Source organism: Brassica rapa, chromosome A10 (assembly GCF_000309985.2).
Source record: "Brassica rapa cultivar Chiifu-401-42 chromosome A10, CAAS_Brap_v3.01, whole genome shotgun sequence".
NCBI classification, from domain to species: Eukaryota; Viridiplantae; Streptophyta; class Magnoliopsida; order Brassicales; family Brassicaceae; genus Brassica; species Brassica rapa.
This window is the reverse complement of record NC_024804.2, coordinates 10,530,854-10,548,870: the sequence shown is the minus strand read 5'-3', so window position 1 is coordinate 10,548,870 and position 18,017 is coordinate 10,530,854. Positions and strand designations below refer to the sequence as shown.

Genomic DNA, 18,017 nt, shown 5'->3' with positions numbered 1-18,017 from the left:
ATATATATATATATATATATTAAACTATATACCATATAAGATTACATAAATATTTTAATTTCAAAAATTTCAATGAATTTTCAAGAACATTTATAAATTATAAACTTATTAAATTTTTTACATTGAATTTTTTTGTTATCAATGATTTAAATATCTTAGTTCTTTTTTTTTTAATTTTATATTATTAAAAGATATTAAACAATCGATAATATGGTTTTTTGGTATATACCATACAAACCGAATGGATGTGATTTTATAAAAACTGTAAGATTTGGATATGGTTTGATTTATAGCCGATTAACTGAAACATGTAAATATGTATATATTTATAGCGACGCATGAATATCTATTTGTTACATGAGTTGAACTATAATTATAATTTGTAAATCACTTGAATCACTTGAACTATAATTAAGTAACAATTTACTGCAACTGAAGTTTATTATTTTCTTAGTCTTTTTTTGATATTTTTGCTTTATTTTAACAGTAACTAAATTGAAGTAAATATTATAAATTTGATAGATAACAATTAGTTGAAATTCTTTACAACTTTTTTTTTATTTAAACAAACAGAATTGTGTTCAATCGAAGACATATTAATTTGATGAACACTAAATATGGAAGAATATAAAAACTTTTCTTTTATGCTTCTGTTTTGTTTTTTTATTTTTATTTTCAAAATTTAGAGCTTTGATATTAATTCTAGATTTGATCATTTTAGTAGATGATATAAGCCTTTTTTTATTCTTTTATTTAAATATAAAATATTTTTTAATAAATGACTTTTTGACAATATGACTCTAAAATTCGTATAATATATAATATGATTTCAAACTAAATAATTATGTTTTTTGGTATAAAACTGAATAAACTGAAAACCGATGGTATATAAACCAAATCGAACCGAAGTAAATATAGATTTAGAATAGTAGTTATATTTTAATAACCGAAATACCGAAAAATTGAACTGAACCGAAACCCGATATACGGATTAAAAATCCCTAATCCAAATGAAACCGAACTATTGTTTCATTTTCCAAAACATAATAAAAATAACAACTTCATCTATCCTAGTGTAAAATATTATAGTCAATAGAATATTTAGGTTAATTTGGTTTAATTACATTACAGGTAGAGAACCAATAAAACCAGACATTTGACGATGATTCATTCCTTTATATAGGGAAAGAGACGTGGAAGGTGAGTCTCTTCTCTTCTCTTGTCTTGTCTGTAGTATATACCAAAGACGATACGTAAAAGAGATCCTTTTTTTTTGTTTTTGCTTTTCAGTTAATATATATATATAAATAAAAGAAAGATAAAAAACAAGAAGTTTGAAACAGCTTAAGGTCTTCTTTGGCTCTCTTATCCTAAGATCATCTCCCTTTTTTCCTCCTAAACGCTTCCAACAGTCTAAATCAAATTCCTTCGGGTTTCAATTCGCGTCTTCTAGTTTTTGAAATTCATTCTTAATTTACCTCTTGATTCCACAAAATAAAAACCACAAAAAAAAATTGTTGCTTTATTTGTTCGTTCTTAATTTAATTAGCGATTCAGCTTAAGTTTTGTTTTGTTTTTTTTTTTTTTCAGTTTGATTCGCTTATTCTTTGTTCTGGGTTTTGTAAATATTCAAATTTTATTGTTTTTTTTTTGTTTTTGGTTTGATCAATGTGTCTTGCTTGAAGCAAGTTTCTGAGTTTGCGTGTATCTTGTTTCTATTTTTAGATTCCATATTTTCGTTAGCGATCAATTTCTGTTGGATTTTGAAGTGGAGATTATCGGCTCCCTCTTTCCCGGAGAGATATTTTCTCAGGCGTAGAAATAGAGAGAATCATTTGATTTGGGAGGCTACCCATCTCAAGTCTAATGAAAGAGTAGTCCATTCAACATTATTATTATTATTATTATTATGACTTCTCAGAAGCAGCAGCCGCCCACCACTTCCGACGCCGGAGTTGTGTCGCGATCAGCCAGAACCTCCTTTCGTGCTTTCTCCAACTGCCTTCGTCTTATTTCCTCTGGTGCCTCCACCGTTGCTCGCTCCGCCGCTTCCTCCGTTAACCGTGACATTGTATCTCCCAACGATCAGGTATAATTAAAAAAAAGTTGCTTTCATTACGGAACAAAGCTGCCATCTGAAAGTAAGAGCTTTTGTTATCATGGGTCAAGATTCTTTCCTGTTCGTTGAGTTTGTGTTTCTCTTTAGGTGACAATAGTCTCTACTGGGTTTTGCTTCATTTGCTTCATTATAACTTTAAAAGCTTGGACCTTTACGTTGTGGAGTGTTTTGTTTTTCTAAAAGTTGGATGCTTTCAGTGTTTTTGGTTTACCATTTAGAGTCAAATATAGAAGATGTCCTAATGGGTAAAGATTCTTCTTCTTTGGGGTTTGGTTGATAGCTTTTAAAAGATTGGACCTTTTAGGTTGTCTAAGTGTTTTGTTTTTTTTTAAAACAAAGTTGGATGGTTTTGATGCAAAAGGTACTATGGGCGGGGTTTGATAAACTAGAGAAAGAGGGTGGCTATGCTCGAAGAAGAGTTCTTCTACTAGCATTTCACTCTGGTTTCCAAATTTGGGATGTTGAAGATACAGACAACGTCCATCTCATAGTCTCTGCGCATGATGGCAAAGCATCCTTTATGCAAATGCTACCCAACCCGGAGGCCTTAGCCGACATGTTTTCTGATAGCCGTCCGCTTCTGGCTGTGTGTGGTGACTCTTCTTGGGAAGAGAACTCGAGTATAAGACAGAGCGTTTCTGACAACCCTGGAAGCGAAACTCTGGTGCCTACAAATGTGCATGTCTACTCGTTAAAGTCTCAGTCCTATGTGCATACGTTGAAGTTTCGGTCCATCATCTATACGGTTAGGTGCAGTTCTCGGATTGTTGCTGTGCTACAAGCATCTCAGGTTCGAGATTTTTTGTCGATTTTGTTCCCTGTGATTCGGAACTAACAAGTAAAGCCATATTTGACTTTCCAGATAAGTTGCTTTAATGCTAAAACATTGGAGAAGGAATACATGATTGTCACTAACACCATCTCCTATGGCTCCTTTGGTGTTGGATATGGTCCTCTTGCTGTTGGTCCGCGATGGATTGCTTATAGCGGAAGTCGTGTTGCTGACTCAAGTTCCACACTTTTCACTCCAGAACTGATCACACTGTCATCATCACCCAATGTTGCACAATTTGCAATGGAATCGAGCAGGCAGATCGCTTCTGGGATCTTGAATATTGGTATGAAAAGCGTTGGAGTTACTAATGACAGTGTGTCAGAAGAGGACAGCATAGGAATGGTAATAGTCAAAGATATGATAAGCAAAAGCGTCATTGCGCAGTTTAAGGCACACAAGAGTCCTATCTCGGCTCTGTGCTTTGATCCAAGCGGCATGCTTTTGGTGACTGCTTCGATTCAGGGACACAATATTAATGTCTTTAGAATAATGCCGAGAAGCACTGCCTCTTTTGTGCATTTGTTCAGGCTTCAGCGTGGTTTTACTAATGCGGTGATACAAGACATCAGTTTCAGCAATGATAGCGGTTTGATAGTGATTAGCTCTTCAAGAGGGACGAGTCATATGTTTGAGATTGATCCTCATAGAGTGGGGAATGCTCCGGTTCCTCTATCGGCGGTTAATAGGATAAGAAGCGGAAACATCAGCGGATGGATGGGAACAATGAGCGGTGCTGCAGCTGCAGCTGCTGGAATGGTTGGTGGCTCTCTGACTGGTGCAGCCGCATCGACTTTCTGTTACTGCGTTGAACAGAACAAGAACAACCGGTATGGTTCTGCTGCTTCTGGTAATAGCTCAAAGAGGAGTCTTCTTGTTTTTGCTCCTTCTGGATGTATGACTCAGTATCCGGTTGGGGGTAGTAGTCGTGTGTCCGGGTTTGATTTTGAGTCTGGTTCGGAGATTGAACCGATACGAAGGTGGTCCATGCTACAAAACCAGTGTAGAAGAGAGATGCAAGATCAACAACACAGTGACATATATGGAGGTGGAACAGTTTCTGATTCTAAGAGTAGAGTGTTTCCTGAGATTGTTAGGAAGCAGAGTGCTGAGGAGTCATGGAAAGTGACTCAGAAAGAGGATAAGCATCAGATGTACATGTCTGAAGCAGAATTGCTAATGTATCAGCCGTCTCGGCTACCGTTATGGGGAAGGCGACATGTAAAGTTTTCCTCCTTAGTTTTGGAAACTGGTAATGTGTTTGTGTGGATATGTGTCTGATACTTTGTGTTTTTGCACAATAACAGTTTAGGTTTCAAGAGTTGGTGTTGAACCGGGATGATGAAGAGAGTAGTAATGGTGGAGGAGGGGAGATGGAGATTGAAGGAATCCAAACTCGAACGATTGAAGCAAGAACAAGAGATTTGGTTCCAGCCTGGGGCTATCTCCACTCTCCTAAATCACAACAAGTTATGAAAGAGTGAGTTTCAGTAGTTTGGTTTTCTTTTCTGTTGGTCTCTGTCACAGGTTCTTGACACTGATTTTATGCCACAGATCATTGCAGAGTCCAAGGAACACTACACTAGGTGATCATGTGGCTCCTACAGAGGATCATGGAGGAGAGTCCGACCCCGGAGTTGTACATAGCAAAGAAGGGAGCTCAAGATCAGAAGAAGAGAGTTCGAGATCTGATGAAGATAGCTCCATTTCAGAAGAAGAGACCCAAAGCAAGTCTGTACATAATGAAGAAGGTATTGCGGAGGTGAAGAAGCTTACTGAAGATGAGGATGACGAGGAGATGCACTAAAAGAAGGTGATGTTGTTTTTGGTTTTTTTTTTTCACCACAAACTCAGCTTCAAGATCAACAACAGGAGAACAAAAATAACTGTGGAAAATTGTATAGAAAAAGAAAATTGACATAAGTTATTAGATGTTTTTTTTTTTCAGCAATATGTTTTGTTTCTGTTACGGAATTATTTTGATTCATTTTTACCAAAAAAAAAATATACTGATTCATGACCTGTAACATAATAATAACTAGAATTTGATCCGCGCACCGGCAAGGGTATATTTTCAAAAATATGTTTTTATTTGTTTTTTATGTCAATAATATAAGAGTTAGACAAAATACCCGAATCTGAAGAACCGATCTTGATCCGAAAGAATAGTATCAAACCCAAACTAAAATTGATTAAATATCTGAATTATTCAAAATTTTAGTTTTTGGAGAACCGAATCCAATCCGAACCGAAGTATATTGGATACCCGAATGTATGTGAAATAGATTTATATACTTATATATATTAATTATTTTTAGATTTATTATATATAAAAACATCTGAATATATATGATACTTTTAAGGTGGTTTAAATACTTGAAAATATATACAAATGATCAATAGTAAAAGTATACTTAAAACACCAAAAATACTTGTGGAAACTCCTTAGTCCAGGGTTTAACTAAGGGTTCATTAATGATTCTACACCAGGAGGTATGGGGTTCAAACCCCAGAAAACGCAAATTATGCAGATCATAGAGAAAAAAAGGTTACAAGAGGTCTTCAACATAGTGCAAGGGTGTATCATCGAACAAGGATCTCATAGGGCGGCTCGGAGTGATGCAGTCAGACGTGCATTCTCATATGATGGTAGAATTGTCGGCTATAGAATCGTCTATGTAATATTTCTCCTCGTTGTAATAGCATAATTAATCAGACGTTAAAAAAAACACCACAAATACTAAAAATAATTATTGATTCCCTATCTAAATATTTGATCTAAAATAATTTAGGGCAATTCTCATAAATAGACGCACAAAAGTAGACCACAAGAAGGAAAATGACCAAAATGTTTCATTTAATAGGTAAAAAGACCATAATACCCAAGATATAAAAAATAAAAAAAAATAAAAAAAAAACAAATTTTTTTTATAGTTTTAGAATATATTTTTTCATATTCAAACTTTTTTATAAATTTTTCTTTTTTTTTGAATTTTTTTTGAATTTTTTTTTCAGAATTTCTTTTTGTAATTCGAAAATACTTTTTGAAACTATTTTTAAAATTTTTATTTTCAAATTTTTAATATTTATTTTTTATTTTATAAAATTTTAAACTTCAACCCCAAATTCCCACCATTTAACTCTAAACCCTAAGGTTTAGATTAGTTAACCCTAGGGATTAGGCCTGTGCGTTTTTAACTCAATCCGAAGTACCTACCTAGATCCGAACCGGAAAAACCGAAACCAAATTCGAATTGTTATACAAAAATATCCGAACGGGACTTATGAGCTTAGTATTTTGGTGTTTGGTTATAATCCGAACCGAACCGACATCCGAACTAGGATCCGATGATATCTGAAATTAGTTAAATATGTTAAAGTTTTTGTATATTTAAGATGATTTAGATATTTTAGGATATTCAAAATATTTTTTTAGTTTGTTTTAATTGTTATTTTGAATACTTTTTAGTTAATTTAGATAGTTTAACTAATTTTTAATTAGATTTGTAAACAATTTTTATATTTTGAAAAAAAAATTGTCAATTTTTAAGGTTTTAAAAAATATATTTTTGGACGATTTTAAACATTGATTACATCCGATCCGATCCGAACCCGGAAGGAACCGAACCGAAACCGATCTAATAATTAGTAAAACCCGAATGGTACTTCTGAGCATAACACCGAAAATTCGAAAATCCGAATTATCCGGACCGAAACCGAACGATCCACCGAACGCCTAGGCCTACTAGGGATATAAACGTATATTTACCTCTTTAGTGAAACATTTTGGTCATTTTGATTCTTAGAGTCTATATTTATGATCAAAACTTTTTTAGTGTTATCCTAGGGTATTTCCCAATAATTTATATGTTAAGTTTAGGTATTCTGACATATGTTATTTAAATTTATATTTAATATATTATTTTGTTTATAGTTTTGAGAAATTTAAAGTATATAAATATATAATGAATTTTAAAATTTTAAAAGTAATTTAAATGGGTTATCCGAACTCGAACCAAACCCGTAAAAATCCGAAGCGAACCTGAACTAAAATTTAGAAATATTAGAATGAGGCTTAAATCTTTGACCCCGGAAACCTGGAACCCAAACATACCTGAACCGAACCCGATTAGGTACCAGATAAATAGTTTCTCATAATATAATGGACTTCCAGATTTTTTTAAGAATATAAGTCCATTACATTTTTTCTCTTAATATACTGCTATCCATGTTTCCAAACAAACCTATTTTTTAAAACTACAATCTATGTTTCCAATATTCCAAACAAACTTCTTTTTTAAAACTACAATCCATGTTTCCAAACAAATATTTTTTTTAAACTACAATCTATGTTTCTAAACAAACTTTTTAAAAAAAAATTGCTATACATGTTTCCAAACAAACCTAATTTATATTTGAAAATTTATAAAAATACGTACACAATCATATATTTTTAAAACAAATAGCATCATATTTTTTATGTTATTGTACACAATCGTATATTCTTATTCAATGTTAGATTCTAAAAACTTTTTTTCCGCAAAAGATGGTAACCAATTAGGGAAGTTACATTTAATTGATTTTGTATTTTTAGAATATCTTGCTTATCAATCATTTATTTATTGTGTGCTTTTTACGTGGGGAGAAAGGAAAGAAATAACGAAGGTAATATTTGATTTGTTAGAGGGAGTTGATTTTTGGGGGATTATTTATCTTTTTAATTAGTTGTGCTATAAAAGATAAGAATGATAAATTTACGCCTAAAAACTTTAATTTTAGTCGATGGACTTTAAAAAAATGGGTATGGATTGGCTAAACCTCTTTTTAACACTACAATCCAAGATTCCAAACAATTCTCTTTTTAATAAGATATCAAAGTTTCCAAACAAACTCATTTTATACTTGAGTTTTAATAAGATAGATAATAATAAATAAAATAATGACACAAAAATGTTTTGCTACACCTTTATAATCATCAATGCCTAGCTATCTAGGTTAGGTCAAAGACTTCAATGCTCTCTGTAAACTCGAACTCCCTAAAAGAACCATCTTGCAGGAGTCTGTATCAGTGGTTTGAATCCTGATATCCGCAGAGCAGGCCTGGTAAGAATCAAGCACCGGCTTACAACAAACTAGGGCTATCCTAGAAAATTTTTTATATATAAAACTACAAAACAATAATATAAGACGAACAAAATATAAAGCTACGACCTAGAAACTACATACCTATATTAACAGAGAATTATGGTCCCTCCAACGATAGTTCTTCCCGTAAATTTCAGTTTAAGTGGAATATTGTTATGGTTATTTGTTTTTTTTTTTGAATAAATGCTAAATTTTATTCATAAAAAAAAAAACTTTTTTACATCAAGTGGATTTTTATGCTTAAAAAGACTTATATTCCTATTTCTTTCCCTTTACATCATTATATACTCTAAGGTACTATCTCCTAGCAAAACTGTCAAACCCATATTTACAGTCTTGTGTCAAACCAGTATTGCAAAATTCCTTCAAATCCCTTACTCCTTTAGACTGCACCAAGTTGAACTTGTTTCTGATAACCTTATCAATAAGCTTTGACAAGACAAGCATTGGCAGAGGCTGATTACCATGACGCCTCTTATTGCGTTCTCTCACAAAGTAACTTGAAATGTATAACGAAGACAAAACCGTTTCTTCTTCTTCATAGACTGGTTAGGGATCAACCTAGCAATTTCATCCCAGCTGGTGGAGAATGTACTGAGCAAGATTCCTTTTGTCAGAAGTTCCCAAATCTGAGATGAGAAAGTGCACTAAAAAAGAGGGGATTCCTAGTTTCTGGAGCATTTTTGCATAGCACACAAGTAGTGTCAGTACCTTGACTCCAACAAGAAACCTGATCCATGGTAGATAACCTTGCCCTCATGGCAATCCAGGCTATGAAGGCGAATTTTGGCATAGCCTGCGAGAACCAGATACCTCTTCCCCATGAATATTTTGCACATCAGAGACTCTAGTCAGCTGTTATGTCTCATGAGTAAAAAACTTATGTTTCAAACTACACAGTTCATCATCCTTCACTCCATCACACTGCTTTCTTTTGATGACATCCAACTCCTTCTCTATGTCATGGTTATTTTCAATATTAATCAAAATTTTTATATTGGAATTCAGTGCGAAAATGTGTAGATTTTATAAATATGAACTAAATTATACTCATGTAGTAGTATCATTGCTGCACTAGACTAAACATAACATAAAAGTTGTTGCAATCATCATATATATATTTACAAAATGGTGGAAAACTTAAAAGATTCTATGATTAATTAATGTGTGTTTGTTTAAACCTCATCAGATCCCCAACACATTGTTTACTGTTTTATTTTAACATTACATATATGTCTTTTTTACAAACACTTTCACTAAACAAAAATGATATGACATACAAACAACTATTACATGCTTATGTTTAAATGTGACATGAACATTTTCACACACATATCAACCTCTCTTTGTTTATTCTTATTATTCTAGTTTTGTCATTCTCATTTACATTAGTGATCTTGCAACTCAATATCTATCTTCTTAAAGCTGAAGTACAAATCTGTTTTGTTTGGATACATAGATATGAGGATAAATAATAATTGTTTGGAAACATGTATAGAGTTTATTTCATATTTTTAATTAAAAAAATCGGCATGTATTCAAAATGGACAATTCTCATAAATAGATCATTTTCATGTTTTGGTCACAAAAGTAGACCACGATGTGAAAAGTGACCAAAATGTTTCATTTAATAGGTAAAAAGACTCTAATACCCTAGATATATAATAAATAATAAAAATAATTTTAAAAAATTAAAAAAAAAATTAATTTTTTTTTTAATTTTTTAAAATTATTTTTATTATTTATTATATATCTAGGGTATTAGAGTCTTTTTACCTATTAAATGAAACATTTTGGTCACTTTTCACATCGTGGTCTACTTTTGTGACCAAAACATGAAAATGATCTATTTATGAGAATTGTCCATTTTGAATACATGCCGATTTTTTTAATTAAAAATATGAAAATTTTAGATTATATCTTTTCAAATTCGAAATTTTTTATAATTTTTTTTTTCGATTTTTTTCAAATTTTCTTTTTGTAATTCAAAAATAATTTTTGAAACTATTTTAAATTTTTTAATATTTATTTTTTTATTTTATAAAATGTAAACCTCAATCCCAAATCTCCACCCCTTAACTCTAAACCTTAAGGTTTGGATTAGTTAACCCTAGGGTATAAATGTATATTTACCTCTTTAATGAAACATTTTGGTTATTTTGATTCTTAGAATCTATATTTGTGACCAAAAATTTTTTAGTGCTATCCTTGGGTATTTCTCATTCAAAATTACAAATATCCAACGCTTCCTTATAACCGGAGCTAATTTATTAATCTGGTTTGAGCATGTTTCTGCATACCTTGAGTTTCATATGAAAGTGCATTATCAAATCATCCGATTTCTCCCTCAACCTTTATCCAATAACATCATTTGATCACCTTCTAGCAACAACAAATGACAAATGTTTATCAGTTAGAAGATCATCAAAATTCTATATAATCCAATTTGTCAGCAATGTGCTCCTCATCAAAATTCTAACAAATCCATTCATCATTTGCTTTTAGAATTGCACAAACAAACATTTCCTGATCATAAATTTCATAACATTAATTAATTAACTATTGTAATATTGTTGTAATTTTATATCTATATAGATTTCTTGATGTTTACCACCAAAAATATTTATATCAATTTTTGTGTGTGATTAGGGTGGAAAACTTCATGCTTTTGCAAAAATAAACCAGATGTATCGTGCGCAACGTAACCTCCCTATTGGAGAATGGAGATTCATTGAGAATTTTACAGTTACGGCTGCTGGAGATCAATATCGAACAACTTCCCAATACAAAATGACTATCATTGGTGACACAATTTATGCCAAAACCGATTATCATGATGACAATCATTTTTTACGCTAGCGAGTTATGATGATTTTGGTAATGGAAAACTGAAAACGTACCTCCTAATTGGTATGAATTGAAATTATACACATTTTAAATATACCATAGTGTGTTTCTGTTGGTGATAATTTCATTTTGTATACTCTTTGATCTAGTTTATGTTTTTTTAAATATCATTGGTGAAGTGTTTGAACTTGGAAGAGTTCAAACCGTGAAAGTTCATGACAAAGACTCAAATATACTTCAATTCGGATGTGTGACACTAAGTGAGTTTGTTCTGATTTTACTAGAAACGTGATAAAATTTTAAACAATAATCCTAGTACAACTATATTTACTTTATGATACCGAGTAGTGGTTTTGATGTTATACATGTTGCCTATGGAGAAAATATGTTTGAACAATTTGAACCTCACATTGAATCAGGAAATGATCAAATGTTAATATGTTTGATTCCTTTTCCTAAAAGTAGCATTTTCAGAGGTATTAAACCGTCAATAAAAATGATTTCGAAAACTAGTTTTATATCAGTATATAAAATGTGCCTTTCATGCCAATTAGGATCTATAAAAATTACCAATGCATTTGATGCTTCTGTTGTGACTCGCAACCCAACTATGCAAAAAGCTATTGACTTTAAGCAAAAGTAAATAGAACTATATCCAAAACACTTATTTCCATTAACAATGCGAAGATCTTATTTCTAAATTATATCTTGATGTTTTATTTCAGTATGTTTCAAGATGACCTGCCTCTTGCTATTTATGATAAAAACGATAAGAAGGTGATAAAGAAGCAAGTAGAAGACTGGAATGAGATTGAAGTGAGGTCCATATCTGAGGTTTAATTTGGTGGCATTTGAGGTTATATTTTCAGGGTTTTAATCTTTATAATTTTGCTTCTGAGATAACAACCAATTTTGAGAATGTTTATGTGTATTATTATTTAGGATGGGAGTTGAAAATTATCTGTTCAATTGAATCAATAGACACAGATTGAGGCTGGTTCTACTTCGGATGTAATAGCAATAGGAGTGTTAGTAGAATTGGTATACATAATGCGCGCATATATTACATTTTTATACTTTGATATTTGTTTTTCATAATTAGCTTTATATATTTTAGATGATTCGTAATATAACTAATTGTATTAAAAAGACCTCGACAAAATTGTGTAATATGGTTATTTTTGGTACAAATATCTGAACTCATTTGAGATACATTTGTTATTTAGATATTTTTAGATTCATATACAACAGAACCGAACTCATCCAGACTCAGAAGAACCCAACTCAAAATCCACACATAAATTTGTAATATTCAAGCGGATCTTAATTTCAAAAAAAAAAACGATGAAGAACAATCCGAAAAAGATACATAGCTGTGAGTTCAAAAAAGCATACAAAATAAGATAATATATATAGTTGTAGATATAAAAGTTAACATATGTTAACTTTGTTATTTTTAATAAAATATTATATAGTTTAATAATTTTAACTCATTTTAACTGTGGATGTTATATTATATTATTTATTAGTTTAAGTGAAAGAATTAAAAAATAAAGGTTAACATACCAATAAAATTTATATAATAATTAGATTCTAATATAAATATGTATATATATATATAATTATTAAATTTTATAAAAAGTGTCATAGTTTTTTCGTTTTAAAACAAAATCTTTATTAGTATTAATTTCTAATAATATTAAATTACTAATTACAAAATAATTAATGAATTAATTTTATTTAAAAAATTATATTTTTCGTAAAATTTTTGTTATATTTTTAACTTAAAATTATTTTAACAATAATTAATAAAAATATTTAACAAAGGTCTAATAATTTTTTAAATATTTTTATTAAATAATTCATTAATTAATTTCGTAATTTGTAGTATGTATTATTGGAAATTAATATTATTATATATTAATGTTAATTATAAATTTATTATATAGGAAAAAATAGAAAATACTAAGCTTTTTACAAATTTAATAATTAGTTATATTATAGCAAAATGGATTATATAAATTAAATATGACAAATTATATTAAATTGATAAATTAACCTATTTTATTTTTAAATGCTTTCATATAAATAAATTAGCATTCACTTTTAAAATGGCCTATGTTATATTTTATACAAAAATTAAAGTTAACGTATGTTGAACTTTTATATCTTCAGTTATATATCTTCAAAATAACATATATTTCATAAAATAAATCCATTTGATTATATCAGATTATAAATTATTGTACCAAAATCGAAAGCATAATAACATTAAAAAGGTAAAATATATAAAATAAAATAAATATATGTTAATGTAATAATAAAATAAATAATAAGATTAAGGAGTTACACGTAAAACTTTTATACGAAAGGTAAAATTAACATATGTTAAATTTTTATATCTACAATTATATATATTCAAATTATTTAAGTTATATATTTATAAAATAAATAATATCAACACGGACGATGTAAATTAAACTCTAATTGTAAATTTATGTATATGTGTGGCAGAAAGAATCGCAGCAAATCTTTTGATTACACATGAACTATTTCTCACTCGTATCCCAAGATCTCCTATTGTTCTCTATTAATAAACTATAATATAGTGACAACTCAACGTTAACAACTATGATCTGCAAGATTCGAGGACATTTCAAATTAATTCAAAGTTAGGTATGACTTAAATTATATTAATCCATTAAAGAGCAAAAAAAAACGTTTCCGAAGCTTTTAAAATTTCTTTATTTATAACCCTTTAATTTGAGGTGATGCAGATATCAAAAATTAAACGTCAACTATCTATCATACGGTCTGATGGATCTAAAGAAGTTAACATCAAATGTGAAGCACATACAAGATGATGTATTAAAGGAGATACTTACGCTTAATGCTAAAACAGAGTATCTCCGAGGCTACCTCCATGGAAGCTGTGATAAAGAGTTATTCAAGAAGAACGTACCGGTAGTAAGCTACGATGATGTTAAGCCTTATATCGAACGAGTTGTGAATGGAGAACCTTCAAATGTCATTTCTGGAAAACCCATTACTCGATTTCTCTTCAGGTATGTGCCGAGATCAAGAAAATACCAAATATTCCCGAGCAAAATTGATATCTTTATACTGGAGCTAAGTATATATAAAATATGCCCTTGCTGGTTATATATGCAAACTCAAATGTGATATGCGTGTGACATTGTTGATATGTGTAGCTCAGGAACTACTGCAGGGAAACAAAAGATCTTCCCAGTTAACAACAAGTTCTTTGAGGACATGTCATTTATCATTGCTCTACGCTTATTCGTTATATCAAAGTATATTTTTATCCTAATTAAATATACTATACTTTTAAGCTTTTACCCAAATGTATTACAAATAAACTTTCTTCCTTCAGTCAAAAAAATATAAAATAAACTTTCTTGCCCCACAAATATTTAGTGTATTTATAACTTTGAACACAAGGGTTCATCCCTTTTATTCTGGTATGTAGGCATTTCGAAGGTGGCCAAAAAGGAAAGGCGTTAACGCTGTTTTTCACCAGGCCGCAGTCTACAATGCCATCTGGTTTGCCCATTTCTACTTCGTTTACGGGTTACTTATTGAGTGACAGTTTCAAGAACCGGCCCTCAAATTGTTTTACAAGCCCAGACGAAGTGACGTTGTGCCCAGATAATAAGCAGACTATGTACTGCCATCTTCTTTGCGGTCTTCGTCTGAGAGACGAAGTTGTGAATGTGACTGCTACCTTTGCTTCATCTTTGGTTGGAGCAATCACTTTTCTTGAAAGCTACTGGAAAGAAATGTGTAGCAATATCCGGTATGGTCATGTTAGCGAGTGGATCACCGACCTTAGTTGCAGAGACGCTGTTAATAACATCCTAGGAGGAGGTAACTCCGAATTAGCAGATCGGATTGAAGAAGAATGCAACACAAAATCTTGGGAAGGTATAATCACACGTCTTTGGCCTAAAGTAAAATTCATTCAAAGCACTGTTACAGGACAAAATTCTCAATGCATTCCAATGTTAGAGTTTTACTCCAACAATGTGCCTTTGATCTCCACGGTCTATGCATCTTCAGAAACAATGTTTGGGATAAATATGAATCCCTTCTGCAAACCACAAGATGTATCCTACACTTTTATTCCCACCTTATCCTACTTTGAATTCATACTTGCTGACGAAGGAAACAAAGGTGAAATTGTTGATCTTGGGAATGTCAAGATTGGGTCCTACTATGAGCCCTTGATCACAAATTATTACGGTGAGTTATATCTGTATGGGTATTCATATAGTAGTAAATATTTATCTCTAAAAATAAACTAAATTTTTTTTATGTTGATATATATATATTAGGCTTGCACAGATATAGAATGGGAGATATTCTACAAGTGTCTGGATTTTACAATGATGCACCTCAATTTAGGTTCGTTCGCAGGAAAAATGTGGTTCTAAGCGTCAGCTTGGAAGTGACAACTGAAGAAGACATTTTAAAGGCATTGAATAATGCAACACTTGTTCTTAAGAGTTCAGATTTAGTATTGATGGGATTCACATGCTATGCTGATATCTCCACTCTTCCAGGTCACTACATTTTTTACTGGGAACTCAAATCCAAAACCATCAGTGACATTGTTAAACTTGATAACAAAGTATTGGTGGAATGTTGTTGTGTAATGGAGGAATCTTTATGTGCTCTTTATCGAGAGCTGAGGAGTAATGATGGGTCTATTGGAGCTCTAGAGATTAGGGTTGTGCAACAGGAAACGTTTAATTCGCTGATGGAGCTTGCCATCTCTCAAGGTGCTTCCCCATCTCAGTACAAGACTCCTATTTGCATCAATTCTTCTGAAGCCTCAGCTGTTCTTGAAAGCAATGTCCTAGCTTGCTTTTTCAGTGATAAATCCCCAACTCTCTGATCAGATATGGTCTATGTGGATTATGTTAACCCACGAAAACAATTAGATCATATAGTTGAGAATAATGAATGGACAAAGTTGTTCGATGAGGTGAGCTTTTGTGTTTATTAAGTGTGTGGTTTGTGTAATGTCTTCCTTTTCAATCACTAGGGTACCTGTGCTTTCCGCCAGTTTGTTTGATGTTTGTATTCTACGTATTTGGTTTGGCTGCCATTCGTATTCTACATATTTCGTCTGTTTCAAATTTATATTCTATGTACTTGTTTTTGAGGGTATTTAAGATTCAAGACTTCACATTTTTTTGTTTGTTTATTGTCTGTGGAAAGTAATATCAACTCTAAAACCCCGCTCTTAAGCAAAACAAAAAAAAAACACTAAAACCCCGCTCAAACGGAGGATACATGTAATATAAATTTATTCTTGAAACCAATGTGAGCAGAATTATTTGAACGACACCAAGATAACAAAAGATAGTTTTGAAATGTTCAAAGTTCAAATATAAATATATTTTGTACATCTACAAAGCCAAGTTCTCGCGTATAAATAATTGGGTAGATATATATATATATATATATATATATATATATATATATATATATATATATAAGCCGAGGAGGCACTGAGGCAGACAATGTTCTCTGAGTCGTCTAGATCGGTTTTGAATAAGTTTAAAACATTGGTTTGCATATGAACATATCCATTGAACAAAAAAGAAGACAGAAAAATCTATAATCATGTAAACAATAAACAATTTAGAAAACGATGGAAAATACAATGACATAGTTAGACAAGGACATAATAACTAAAAAATATACTCGGACCACGTAAGTTATATAGACTGAAACATGGAGGATAAGTTATTTGATAGTGACATTTCGGAGGAGTCCGGTGATCGGAAAATTAGAATCCAATGAAGAAATCCTTTAAAGATTTTTGTATGAACTAAGGAGCTGTAGGTATAGTTGTAAAAGAATATCTATTAGGCAGGTCCGTCTCAAACATAAATTGGGTGATGTGCTACAAAAGAATTTAGGTCCATTTTTTTCTTACAATTTTTTTTTAAAATGAAGATCTTAAACCTAGCTGAAAAAAGACAAAAAAAAAATGAAATGGGCCCTGTGCAAATGCACCTCCAGCACAGGGCCAGAACCGAACCTGCTATTAGGCGTTTCACCACTCGAATTCAATTCTCGTTAGAAAAATATATTTTACATTGTTTAGTTCCTAACAAAAAGCTAAAAACTACTTTTTTACCCAAAAAACAGATCTTTATATGAACAAAGACATGTAAGAGACTATCTTTCGTGTGATATCTATCTCTTAATAAACGTTATTTGTGAAGTGATTTACATATATGTCATAGCTACATTCAATCTCAACAAGAAAAACTGACATGTTTTGAAAAAATGTGACATGACACTAATATGATTATGACATGTACAATTTTTTTATAAAATTTATATTTTTGGTAAGGTTCTTTAAATATGGTAATGACTATTAACTCTTATATTATTAATAATGTAAATTTTCTATATACTTATTTATTTATGCGATATGCGTATGAAAACTCTTCTCTCTCCTAAGCAAAATTAAAATGTTTTGTTTTCCTTTAATCTTCGCCGGAAAATTGTAAGAGGTGTTTCTTTGTTATAACTTTGGTTTGCTATTTATAATGTGACAGATCAGGAACCGACTTTGTGGCGAATATAACTTGATGTTGTGGATGGTTCTCCTCAATAAGATCGATGACGACAACTCTTTGGGATTTATGGTTTTAAGGACAAAGCTAGGTCCCCACTTTTTCAGGGATATGTGGTGGTCTTGGAGTTGAGTGGTGCAGAAGATGAATCTCAAAATCCACTTTAGAAATTCATTTTAGTGTTTAAATTACGTGTATAAAAGATCGTATATTGATGATTTCGTATAAAGAAGTGTATCTGATTTACAATACAAATAGAAACCTGGTATGAATACACAGGGTAACTAAGAAGAAAAATGTATGTATATATTTAAGTATTGAAAGTATTTTATTGCTCCAGAAGAATCCCCCCCCCCCCCTCTCGCGAGCATCATGAATTTTCATGGTCATCTTTAATGCTTTGACCTCTGTTACGTTATAGTTTTAGGGTCTGACTGGTGACCATTCGAAAAACAAG

The 18,017-nt window shown here is 31.2% G+C and overlaps 2 protein-coding genes and 2 long non-coding RNA genes across 4 annotated transcripts; 2 read left to right on the top strand and 2 right to left on the bottom strand.

The window, feature by feature from the left end:
* The first annotated feature begins 1,091 nt into the window (after positions 1 to 1,091).
* Positions 1,092 to 4,945, top strand: LOC103844928 (autophagy-related protein 18f). Its single transcript, XM_009121756.3, has 5 exons — positions 1,092 to 2,089; positions 2,481 to 2,909; positions 2,982 to 4,172; positions 4,259 to 4,431; positions 4,506 to 4,945. The coding sequence occupies exons 1-5, from the start codon at positions 1,910 to 1,912 to the stop codon at positions 4,756 to 4,758; spliced, it is 2,226 nt and encodes a 741-aa protein (XP_009120004.1). The 5' UTR covers positions 1,092 to 1,909; the 3' UTR covers positions 4,759 to 4,945.
* Positions 4,781 to 12,552, bottom strand: LOC117129287. The gene is made up of 2 exons (XR_004452990.1): positions 10,150 to 12,552; positions 4,781 to 6,064 (listed from the first exon to the last, which is right to left on the bottom strand). It is a non-coding gene; the product is annotated as an uncharacterized LOC117129287 (long non-coding RNA).
* A 317-nt stretch (positions 12,553 to 12,869) lies between these two features.
* Positions 12,870 to 16,157, top strand: LOC103844927 (4-substituted benzoates-glutamate ligase GH3.12). The gene is made up of 4 exons (XM_009121755.3): positions 12,870 to 14,008; positions 14,156 to 14,257; positions 14,434 to 15,206; positions 15,299 to 16,157. Exons 1-4 carry the CDS (start codon positions 13,761 to 13,763, stop codon positions 15,859 to 15,861), a joined length of 1,686 nt encoding a protein of 561 aa, XP_009120003.1. The 5' UTR covers positions 12,870 to 13,760; the 3' UTR covers positions 15,862 to 16,157.
* LOC117129285 lies at positions 15,911 to 16,982 on the bottom strand. The gene is made up of 2 exons (XR_004452988.1): positions 16,237 to 16,982; positions 15,911 to 16,177 (listed from the first exon to the last, which is right to left on the bottom strand). It is a non-coding gene; the product is annotated as an uncharacterized LOC117129285 (long non-coding RNA).
* Between the last annotated feature and the right edge of the window lie 1,035 nt (positions 16,983 to 18,017).

What these genes read in the sequence shown, in the direction of transcription:
- LOC103844927 (XM_009121755.3), top strand. Translation starts at nt 13,761, where the DNA reads ATGGATCTAAAGAAGTTAACATCAAATGTGAAGCACATACAAGATGAT. An exon ending in CGCTTATTCGTTATATCAAA is followed by an intron (nt 14,258 to 14,433) that starts GTATATTTTTAT and finishes TCTGGTATGTAG; the next exon opens with GCATTTCGAAGGTGGCCAAA. An exon ending in CTTGATCACAAATTATTACG is followed by an intron (nt 15,207 to 15,298) that starts GTGAGTTATATC and finishes TATATATATTAG; the next exon opens with GCTTGCACAGATATAGAATG.
- LOC103844928 (XM_009121756.3), top strand. Translation starts at nt 1,910, where the DNA reads ATGACTTCTCAGAAGCAGCAGCCGCCCACCACTTCCGACGCCGGAGTT. An exon ending in CTGTGCTACAAGCATCTCAG is followed by an intron (nt 2,910 to 2,981) that starts GTTCGAGATTTT and finishes TTGACTTTCCAG; the next exon opens with ATAAGTTGCTTTAATGCTAA. An exon ending in CGTTATGGGGAAGGCGACAT is followed by an intron (nt 4,173 to 4,258) that starts GTAAAGTTTTCC and finishes GCACAATAACAG; the next exon opens with TTTAGGTTTCAAGAGTTGGT.